Below are 11216 nucleotides of genomic sequence, written 5' to 3' on the forward strand. Positions count from 1 at the left end.
AGACAGACAGGCAGAGAGACAGGCAGAGAGACAGATCATTGTGCGGTATTAGCAGGATGCGATGGATGCTTTTAACAAATGCTTCTGTGACTTATAAACCAAACACACACACAGAAAATATTGTTGGATCTGTATTGTAAATTTAAGGCTTAATTTGAAATAATCAACAAATCACATGATACCAAAACCCACAACGCTGCTAGTCCACTTCTCAATCATTTCAGTTCCAGATGTACACATTAGTTTCCTCAAAAGAATACGGTCGCTGTGGTTTTTAACAGATTCAACACACAAACAGGAGTAAACAATGTACTCGTTGGGGACTTTTGTCGGATGAATCCACATCTAGTGGAGCGGTGGGGCTTTGGGACTCAAACACTTCAAACCTGTTCGGTGGCAAACCAAAACCTTTTCAATTTGAATCAATGTGAATCGTTGTTGCGATAACTTAAACGATGACATCATCCTTATCGGTGCTGGATTTAAATTAGAGCCGTCAATCACCGTGAAGGGACGCCTCCTTTACTTTTCTCAGCAGAGACACTCAGCTACCCTGCTAGAGTTTAGAGCGCCCATCTCCTTCTTCCATCGCCATCTCTTTCTCGTTTCCTCTCCCCTCACGCGTGTCTTTAAGAGAAGAGGAACAAAACTACCACTCTTACTTTAGCACCCAGCAAGCAGGAGTGAATCTTCACCTCGTGTCGGGTGAGAAACCGTTTCGAAAGCAACACGTGGGAGAGGTATCATCACATCCTGTGTTTGTGGACAGGTTTGACCTCTGACCTCCAGTATAGTACAGTGGCGTTGCTTAAAGGAGTGGGAGAAAGGAACGCATGTGACCGGCCACTTCCACAGTGTTGTTGTCTTTTTGGGGGCTTGCAAGCTTGCAGAAGACAAACTATTTGGTGATGCGTTTGCCTTTTATCCAGGCGAATTAAACTCCCCATTGTTGTTGGTAACTCTACACTTCTGCTGTTATTCCAGGTCCTTCAGGTGATTTCTAATCCTTAAAGGGACAGTTCACCCATAGTGCCATTTACTCAAGATAAACCACGTGGATTAGCTTTAGTAACCGGGACAGGAGTTCTGAAAAGAGACATTCCTGTTGAGACAAGTGCCATCTCGTCCCGTTACATTGGAGAGAAGGCAGACATCTCTGGGGCCGATGTATCTCCAAAAGCAGGCAACTCGCACCACAACAATCCAGACCGAGTGAACGGTCCCTTTAACTACTCTTGCAGTACTTCTCACAGAAGGGTCCAAAATGAAAGTGAATAGGAAAAATAATTCAGGTGAGTGAAGGTGTGTATGTGTCGTCGTCCCCCCACCCCTCCAATCTGGAGCAGGTGAAAAGAATGCTGTGTTAAATTAAGGTTGTGGTTATCAGCGTGTAGCAGCGATCGTGTGTGTGTGTGTGTGTGTGTGTGTGTGTGTGTGTGTGTCTTTAGGCAGGTCCTCTGGAGAGCAATTCCCCAGACAACACCCATCTGAAAGTGCCACACACACACACTCACTCACTCAAGCCCACTTGTCCCTATAAGGTCATACCCACAGCTCGGCTCCTTATTGGTCGAACAAAACATTTCGATAGAGGCACACACACCTGTGCAGGCTTTGCTCACGCTGGATACCAATGTTTCCTCTACATGAAACATTGGGATTGCTGCTAATAAGGCCATTAAATAAACACAATAAAATGATATGCTATAATTATGATATTGTTCCTGTGTTTCAGCTTCACGGCTGTAGGGATGTTGTAATTAGTTTCTCTTGCTCTCTCTCTGGCACCCGTCTTGTTTAGACACGCTGTTCTTAAATTCCTCAGAATCTGCACCAAAAAAAAACAAAACACACACGGAACATTTTGAGGAAGTGGCTTATCAGTGATTTGAGGAAGTCGGGTCGGTTATCACCAAGAGACATTGGCTTCTGCGTTCCCTTTTTATGGTCACGCACTAAAAAAAAAGAAAAGTTTCTTGTCCCTCATCTATGCTCTTTTACAGTGTTTTGGTGAGCTGAAAAGTGGGAATGAAGCTGTAAAAGGTATGACCCAGTGTGGTATGACCCTGTAAAGTGAGTCACTTGAAAGCTCCCTGAAGAAGGAGAAACAGCGGCCTCTAGCGGCCAAACAAAGTAAAGCATTGCTAGAGGTTGGGATCTTGTTTAAGTAGCGTATATGTTTTATTACACAGATTTAGAAACAGAAACGTGTTTGTATCAGTGGATTGGCATCACAGCGGTTCACTCAGTATCGTCTCCTTCAGTCAGAGGGCTCTCCTGTCGCCTCCAGTCCAGATAACACAGCTCTGGATGGGACAGAAGAACACGAGGAAGGGGCATTGGGAAAAGGCTTGTAAAGTTACATGTCTTGGCTGAATCTTTCACAATAAAATGTTCTTGTAACTGGTGAATTAGTCCAGAAACTGAGCATTTTCTTCTGGGGTGAACAATAGCAGAGCACTCCTAATTTACCCAGAGTTCATAGCAAACCAACCCTCCTTAAAATAGTGAAGAGCTACAGCTGTATTAGACATCCATCTTAAATCCATGGTTCAGATCTATCTTTGTCAAACAGGCCTCTGGTGTTTGTAAAATGACAGCCATCGGCCCAAAGATGCTAAAATTATTATTATTTTTTTTTTTAAGTTTCCCATTGTGTTTCCCGTCTCTACTCCTCACCTCTGCTCCTCCGTCACATTAAACTCTGCCAGCGTCCTCTTGGCCAGCCTCGGTGTTGCAGGCAGACCGAAGGCCGCGGACAGCTGGACCAGCTCCACCGCTTTATCGGGAGAGACGGCGCCGGAGCACGCCGACAGGAAGTCATCCAGCAGCCCCTCGCTGGAGAATAACACGAGCAGCCAATGAACACAAGTGGGATTAAACGTCATTCCTACAACTTGTTTTTATCTGTTGGAACAGTTGCATCCACAGTCATTGACATTAATAAGTGATGCTTAACTATTATATAAACGTATAATAATACGTTTATATAATAGTTAAGCATCACTTATTAATGTCACCTTGTGCTAGTGACATGTTTACGGTTTGTGTTGAAAACCTCCCGTCATGACATGTTTGAGATGTCGAAGCCAACAAAAACGCCACCGATTTACCATGATTGTAGATTTTCAAAATAAAATACTAGCTACTATTCTTTTCTTAATGTGAAATAACGTCATAAATTAGGCACTGTTGTGTTCATTTGTGCTTTGGGCAGACTTACTCAGGAACTCTGTTCTTGGATTTGAAGAGCTGCAGCATCTCCCTGCAGACAACAATCGAGCGGAGGAGAAGTCATTTCACTGTAATCTATCATTCGGCGGTAAGCATTAGCAGAGTCAGACTACGGTAAAAGCTCTTCTGTAGGTGGGCGGAGTCTCTCTCACCAGGCCTGCGGGGTCTTGTTGGCTCTCAGCAGCAGGCAGGTGATGTGTGAGAGGGAGGAGCTGCTCCACTCCAGACTGGGCCTCCCTCGGTCCGCACCAAACGCACTCTTCACGTCCAGAGCGCACGCCGCGAACGCCTCCTGAACCTGCGTGCACACCGCGTGGTCACAAACACAAATCCACCTTCATCGCGCCGCTGCCCACCGTCGGGGCCCCGCCCCCTCACTGACCTCTGGACTGTGTCGGTCCCTGGCCATCAGGGTAAGCAGCTCCTCCACCAGATCGGACTTGTTATCGTGACCCAGAGACCGGATGTCTGGAACGGCAGTTTGTAGTCAGTGAAATGTAAATAATGTGCAGGGTTCATCACGATATTAACATGGTCTGTGTCACTGACCGGGGGTCAGATTTCATACTCGAGACTTGTATTAGACTCCTGTAACCCGAACGCCATCTTGAAACTCACCCTTCCATATCGTGGGCAGCATGTCCAGGCGACTGTCTGTGTCCAGAGCCTGCAGCAGGTCCTTCAGTCCCTGAGGGTTCGGGTAGTACAACTAGAGACGTAATCAAAAGGGCTGTTAATTCCCATAAAGCAAGCGTCATAGAAGTCATAGAAGTTAGATAAGGCAAGATGAGGATAGTCCATCCCTGTATTTTGCATTACAAATTAGAGGAATCTATGTCACAAGCCTTTAAGTCCAAATAGTTGTGCATATGCAGAGGATTCTTCATGTGAGCCATGAAGGTCTGCTACAAATGAACACACAGAGAGCAATGCAGAGTTGCACTGACCGAGGGAATGAGCCGCCTATACCACTTCAGCACCACGTCAATGTGCTCCATCATACACAGCAGGTTGAAGAAGCGACCGCTGGACAGAGGAGAGGAGGTCCAGTTTTAAAAGAAAGAACAAAAGTGTGGAAATTCATCTCCAGAATTAGATATCATGGCGAGAGTTCAGGCTCCAGACTGCGGTGAGGCTCATCACTATGTGGTTAATGATGTTTCCTGCTGTCACATATAGGAGGTACAGGGGATGTGTGTTTTACTTACTAATAAACACTCTGCTGGTAGGAATCGCCCAGAAGCCTCCAGTTCTCCCCCTGTTCTACTAGACTCTGGACCTTATAACCCAGATCTAGATCTTTATTATCCAGGCACTGTGGGGACACAAACCGGCAGGGGAAAACAGGTTAGGTGGACAAACAGATGTTTATTTGTCTACAGGTCAATTGGGGGAGGGGGACAGATCAGTGTATCTGCACGTCTTCAGACACATTTAAGACTAGCAGTTTAAAACCCCTCAAAACGTCAGTGACAATTGAAATGTAATCACACCAGACAACATCTGATTACAAATAAAGAAATTAGTATTTATTTTTTATAAAGGGAAGGGTTTGATTGAATTGGATGTTAAGATGGTGTAATATATTATATATTGCAATACATATTTAAACGACAACCCTTTTAATACATCTAAAAGTATGAATAGACAGAGCCTATAATAACCAACTCTGCACTTAAGGACTTGCACTTTGCAGAAATCCATTTGTGATAAATATTTAAACAAGTAATAAAAAAGACTTACTATTCGCATCGCGCTGGAGAAGAATAGAACTGGGAAGGACAAGAGAGAACAGTTGTGGGTAAATCCCTCTGCTTTGTGATTACAATTGTATGTGTGTTTTAAGCAGGCGGCAACCTTTGTGTCAGAAAAAGTAAAGCCGAGGCAGAAGTCCCCGAAACACGCAGTCTCTATAGTGGCCAGCAGGGGGCGACTCCTCTGGTTGTATAGAAATCTATATAAATGACTACTTCTCTCTTGTAAACATGAGTTTATGGTCTCAATCTCTAGTTTAAAGTATTCTACAATACAGCGTGATATTCATTTAGTAAAATATAGTCCACTTAAAGTCCAATAGACCAGAAAGAAGAATACGCTTTAGGGCGGAGCTACCTTGTGATTGACAGGTCACTACCACAGCGTTTTCCAATCTGAGAGCTGCCTGTGTTTTCAGTTCATAATCTTTAATTGTAACATTTTGGTTAGCTAAAATGTATTTTTAAGTGTTAGGTTGTACTTAGCTCCACCCTATTGTGTCACTTCTGGTTGCAAAAAAAAAACAAGATGGCGACGGCCAACATGCCGAACTCGAAGCTTCGAACCGGCAGTCCACAAAGCAATGGGTGACGTCACAATGGTTACGTCCTATATACAGACTATGGTTCTAAGTAGGGATGCACAATCTGACTTTTTCTGTCCTGAAACCAACGGCGATATCTGAACTGACTCCGAGTACCGATCAGAAAGCAGTGTTTAATCAATACGCTGTATGCCTCAATAAGCTGTATGCCTCAATGTGTGGAAGTGACTTGGATCATTCTTCACTGAATGAATGGTTATTTATTTTAATATGAAATTCTTAAAAATAACGAAAGAAATTACAATTCAAATGTAAATATTTGAAATGCAGCAACAAAATAGGTCCAAACTATTTTTTTTTATTGAACAGTTATCATTAATCAAAATAATACACATGCACAGCAACATACCATCATTGGGGTCCTGGCAGATGAAGCTGGTTCTTCCCAGCTCTGACATCACTTCCTGTAAAATGTCAGTGTTGCCCTGGCCAGAGGAGACTGGAAGGGGAAACAAAAAACACTTAATGCAACGCAGACGACGGCACCAGAGACTGTGCTGGTGACGTCTCAGTATACTGGAACCTCACACCCCGTTTACCTGTTTTGGAAAAGACCGCCAGGACGTGGTCGAAGGAGGCCAGACTCGGAGCTGAACACAAAGGGAATACTCAACAGAAGACTACGGTTCATCCATCGCTCCACACGGATACACTGGTGTCCAACTACTGAACCCCTGTGTGTTTTATGTGTGCGCTCACCTATTCCCATGGCCTTCATCTCATTCAGAGTGTACAGAGCTTGTGTTTTGGCCAGAAAGCCGCAGCGTCTCAGCGCTTTGAGAACACCGTTAAAGGTGAGCAGGTTGGGCTGAACTTTCTGTTGACGCATCTGGTTCAACAGCTCCTGCAGAGAGAGGCAGAGAGAGAGAGAGAGAGAGAGAGAGAGAGAGACAGAGACAGAGACAGAGAGAGAGAGAGAGACAGAGACAGAGACAGAGAGAGAGAGAGACAGAGACAGAGAGAGAGACAGAGACAGAGAGAGAGAGAGAGAGAGAGAGAGAGAGACACACACACACGCAGGATTTCAACAAACCATCTTGTTTATTAATTTATCTGTATGTTTTTATTTAATAGAAAATAGAACAATAATATTTAAATATTGAGTTGAGTTTGAATAATTCCTAAATTATTGTACACTCAATCAATATATATATATATATATATATATATATATATATATTCTATACAATATTTGATCCTATGTATGTTTTAATATATATAAATTAATCCAATAAATTAATATATAATAAATATGTACTTTTTGGGGGTCCAAAAACAAGGGAAAGGGGTCTTACAGTGATGAGGTCCCATCTCTCGTTGTATTTGTCTCGGAGGTCTGGAGCGGCTGCCATCAGAGCGTTGAAGATGTGGACGTCAGCTGGAAACACAAAGTGCAGAAACTTCAGCACTTGTTTATAAATGGCACTCTTTGGCGCCACCCCATGGTACCATCAAGAATAACACTTCAACTGACCAATACACACGGTCAAAAACCAACATACTGAATTCTGAACCAAACTTGTTCAAAAGAAGACCGTAAACCAACCGTGAAAGCATCTGATATCTAACTCCGTACTGAAGATCATGTGCAGAATATCACTTTCACCGTTAAGTCCAAATGAAACACCCTCTCCTCTCTTCCTCCTGTTTCATGGATTGTGGAAATCTGGATCGTGGTCCATGCCTACTACTAATTATTCATAATGTCTGTCATATTCATTGAATGTGTTATAACTCTGTAACGCTGTTCATCTGTACACATGACATCTATTGCTGCTGTCCATCAAGGTTTCTTCCCTTTTTTGGGAGTTGTTCCTGATCCGATGTGAGGTCCTGGCACAGGGATGTCTCTTAGGCAAATTTGTAATTTGTGATTTTGGGCTATACAAAATAAACTGAATTTAATTGAAACATGATTACGACACAAATCTTTATCCGCTTCTTGAAATAATAATAAATGCTTTTTTAACAACTGAAATCTACATTTATTCAAATGACCTGAATACTGTACTTAGTTTTTCTTTGCTTTAAAACTTGAATACAATCACTTCAACCTACAATTTCCACTCAAATTCCTGCCATTAAAGTGTTATCTAATGTCTCTTGCAACTCACCGGTCACTCTGTTGTTTAGCATGTCGGTGTACACGCTGAAGGCCTTTGCGTAGGCTCCATGCTGAAGAAAGACGGACACGTGCACTTTAATCAGCAGACGACACGCCAACATGATTTCAGTGTGAACGACATGAGCGATGAAAGCCCACAAACCTTCACCATGCCCCTGATCAGAGCCGAGTAACACTGCGTGTCTCGCTCTGGCAGCAGGTTGAAGATCCGCTCTGCGTTGCAGTTCTCTTTCCAGGTGAATCTCAGCTGGTCTGAAGCCCGACGAAACCTCCCTTTCCGTCTCCTCACCTCCTCTCCCGACTCCTCCTGAAAACACAGAGACACACAAAAGTACATACATATATACATACACAACTGGCCGGTAATTGATGATGAAGAGTTGCTTGTGTGTCCCTCCTCAGCACCCTGAGGTTTGGATCAGGAGAGGACTCACCACATCCTCGGCCTGCTGTCCTCCCTCCTGGACCGGGTCTCTGTCACAGTAGAGACAGATCAGGTCTAACAACTCATGGGTCGTTTCCATGGAGACCGCTGTGCCTGAAAGAATTGAAGAATTGATGTAGCAGTATCCCATGAACGGAGAAAGTGTGTGCGTGTTAGTGTGTGTGCTCACCAGTTTGCAGCAGTTGATCATACATGTCGACAGCGGCTGTAACTTTCCTCAAGCTGATCCGTTCCTTGAGTGCCTCCTCACTCGTCTCCTCGAGGAGCAGCGACACAGTCTCTGGCATCAGACACTGTGTACACACACACACACACACACACACACACACACACACACACGCACACGCCCACACAAAGTTAGCCATGAGAGTAACGCTGCAGTGTAACTCCCAGAACTCTCCTGGACTGAACTCAGCTGGTTGTGTATCCTGCAGTGTGGCCGTGTTACATTTCTTACGGGTATGTGTGGTTCAGCAAAGTCTGTGGTGAAGAACTTGGGATTGCTGTTGACAAAGAATTTGGCCGCGGACCTGCCAGACTCCTGAGAGAGCGAGTACAGCCTCTGCAGAGAGAGGGACGATGACACACGGTCGGTTACTCAATATTTAGGACTCAAATATCTATAATACTGAGAGTGCACTCTTTACATTGATTGTGGACACAACAGCAATCTAGACTGTTGGTACTGATTAAGTGTTTCTGCACACTGTTGTTGTACATCGGTGTTAAAACAATGTACCTGAAATACAAGAAGAACAAATGTAACCAAACTTAATTTGACTCCTTGTAAAAGCAAAGAAAATAGTATTAATAATGGTGAACTAATAACACTAACGACGTATCCCCAGATACAGCCATACGTAACTTCATTGATTACACCTGGACTTTTTTTAGAATGCTTAAAATAGACACCATGAAAAAACACTTATTTTAGTTTTCATCGTTTTGTCTCCAGGGTAAAAAGTCAATAGTATTTTGTATGAGACACAACATCTGTCAGGACTGACAGTAGCTCGTTGCGAGTTCGTGCCATGATGTCCGTGGACTTTTTGCCTTGTGTCTTTTGCTGACTTTTTGTGTGGAGTATTTTCTGTTCGACCTTCAACTGGATTACCTGGTGAGAGCTTTTGTCCCTTCCCCTGGATTAGAAGCGAGTTTTTGGTTTTGATGGGTTTGATGTTCGATCACCCGTGGACTAAGGGCACACTTTGAGTTTTGTGTTTCTTTTTCCCAGCGACTTGTGCTCAAATAAACTACGCCGTGTGTTCGGCTAAAACTAAACGTTCCTGTTGTCGTGCGCTTGGGGTCAGAGACAAACCATAACAATCTGTACCATATCCACATAACGCCCGATCAAAATTAGCATCCCTTCCAAAATGGCTGAAACATAATGAAATGAAAACCTTTCAAACAATCATTATGAAGTAACAACGGTCCCTTTATATGTTCATGTACACGACAAGTGACTGATTTCAGAACAGAAGTTTGTTTCACGTACAAACTCAGAGGAGGTCCTGGGGGAGAGGTAAGGGTCGTCCTGGAAGTGGTAGGGGTGTGCTGTGGGATCCTGGAAGGAGAAAAGAAGAAAGTGTAACACACAGACGGATACACGAGTAAACATCCACACTGAAAAATCATCAGAGCGAGAGACAGAGAGAGACGAAGGAGCTCTCACCCTGCCGACAGTGGACGCCAGAGCCTCCAGCACTGCCTCCTTGCTCCTGTTCAAGAAAGAAGTGGCATCAGCCTCAGTTGTGTTCGGACTCAAACGTAAAACCTTGGCTGACTTTAAACTGGGGGATCTGTTTAAATAAGCTCTTCGGGACGGGCACGTACCATGTTTTCTTCCTAGGGATGACAAACGTATCTGTAGAATCTGCAACGACACCGAGGAAAAAGGTGGGATGTTAACGTCACTGGATGTACTACTATCAAGTATAAATAATCTCAAAATCTAGATAAATTCTCCACACATTAATCTATTTGAAGAATCTGTCCATTTGTTTTTATTGTCAACAAACCAACGGTTAGGACGAAAATCAACAATGTGTTTGTCCATCTCTCAATACTTTACAAATGCCCAACCCTGTCTGTTGCTCATTGTCATTAATGGCTGCCGGACAGCGTATGTTGGATCATCTAAACATAAACTACAAGTACCTTTATGAGATTAACGTAATAACTATGTAACAACAGTGTGCCTCATGCTACAGCCATTAACAGAGATTAACTATGCCCTCCATATATTCAGTTTATAGTTGAATAATTACATTTATTTAGAAAAATATTAAAAAGATATTGCCATCCTTAATATTCTGAAGCTACGATTTTTCTCACACAAATACAGTCTGTGCTGACAGAACCAAAACCAAAATGATTATTCCAAATTACCTTTGTTAGCTTCTGCAGCTTGTTGTCGCAGAGCTGGAGTCCAACCAAAACTCCTGGAGGAGAAAAAAAATAGGAAAATAAACTGTTTTAATTCATAGATCCCCTTGTTGCACATGCGTATATCACCTATGATCTAAGATAATTAAACGTGTTGAGGGAGGACGTGGCCAGGATAACATGTTCACACGTGCATGAGGTCGTCTCAGTCGAACAGCAGAGTGCAGACAGGATGGCTGACAGTAAAGCGCCATGTTGTCAACCCGTCTAGGTAACAGTGTGCATGCCTCACACCTGTCTAAAGCGCGTGCTGCAGTGACGTCGGTTAGCTTTACGAAGACGTGACCTCCTGTCAGGCAACGCTAGCTGCTGCACGTGAGACTCGTGGAGCAAAGCATACAATTAGAAAAACATTAAACCGACTGAATTATATTCTGCGATAAACGAAGCTGTCGTACCTGTGACTCCACAACTGCTCGATATTATTTATCAAAAAACGGCTGTTTCTTTGAATATAATGCCCTACGTGCCGTCCGGGCGCCGCCATGTTTGTTACGCACTGAAGGCTTCTGGGAGGGAGAAACCATCTGAGAAAAGGGGAGAGATGAAAACATATATATAGCACGTTGTATTTGGAAGAAATACTACATTGTATCCACGTAACA

At 43.5% G+C, this 11216-nt stretch overlaps 1 protein-coding gene across 1 annotated transcript in view; it reads right to left on the reverse strand.

Annotated features, from left to right (window-relative positions):
- Positions 1-2141: 2141 nt before the first annotated feature.
- Positions 2142-11216, reverse strand: part of ptcd3 (pentatricopeptide repeat domain 3) — a 9197-nt gene continuing 122 nt past the window's right edge. The window contains exons 2-24 of the mRNA XM_034542944.1: positions 11010-11138; positions 10555-10607; positions 10000-10039; positions 9839-9884; positions 9662-9730; positions 8621-8725; positions 8333-8456; positions 8153-8256; positions 7861-8025; positions 7708-7768; positions 6889-6971; positions 6293-6437; positions 6133-6183; positions 5943-6032; positions 4978-5006; positions 4443-4549; positions 4182-4260; positions 3853-3943; positions 3617-3702; positions 3387-3532; positions 3224-3265; positions 2680-2838; positions 2142-2306 (exon numbers count right to left, since the gene is read on the reverse strand). Coding sequence (XP_034398835.1) covers positions 2261-2306; positions 2680-2838; positions 3224-3265; positions 3387-3532; positions 3617-3702; positions 3853-3943; positions 4182-4260; positions 4443-4549; positions 4978-5006; positions 5943-6032; positions 6133-6183; positions 6293-6437; positions 6889-6971; positions 7708-7768; positions 7861-8025; positions 8153-8256; positions 8333-8456; positions 8621-8725; positions 9662-9730; positions 9839-9884; positions 10000-10039; positions 10555-10607; positions 11010-11098 — 2010 coding nt within the window. The 5' untranslated portion in view covers positions 11099-11138 and the 3' untranslated portion in view covers positions 2142-2260. The remainder of the gene's footprint in view (positions 2307-2679; positions 2839-3223; positions 3266-3386; positions 3533-3616; positions 3703-3852; positions 3944-4181; positions 4261-4442; positions 4550-4977; positions 5007-5942; positions 6033-6132; positions 6184-6292; positions 6438-6888; positions 6972-7707; positions 7769-7860; positions 8026-8152; positions 8257-8332; positions 8457-8620; positions 8726-9661; positions 9731-9838; positions 9885-9999; positions 10040-10554; positions 10608-11009; positions 11139-11216) is intronic.

This window comes from Cyclopterus lumpus, chromosome 10, assembly GCF_009769545.1.
Source record: "Cyclopterus lumpus isolate fCycLum1 chromosome 10, fCycLum1.pri, whole genome shotgun sequence".
NCBI classification, from domain to species: Eukaryota; Metazoa; Chordata; class Actinopteri; order Perciformes; family Cyclopteridae; genus Cyclopterus; species Cyclopterus lumpus.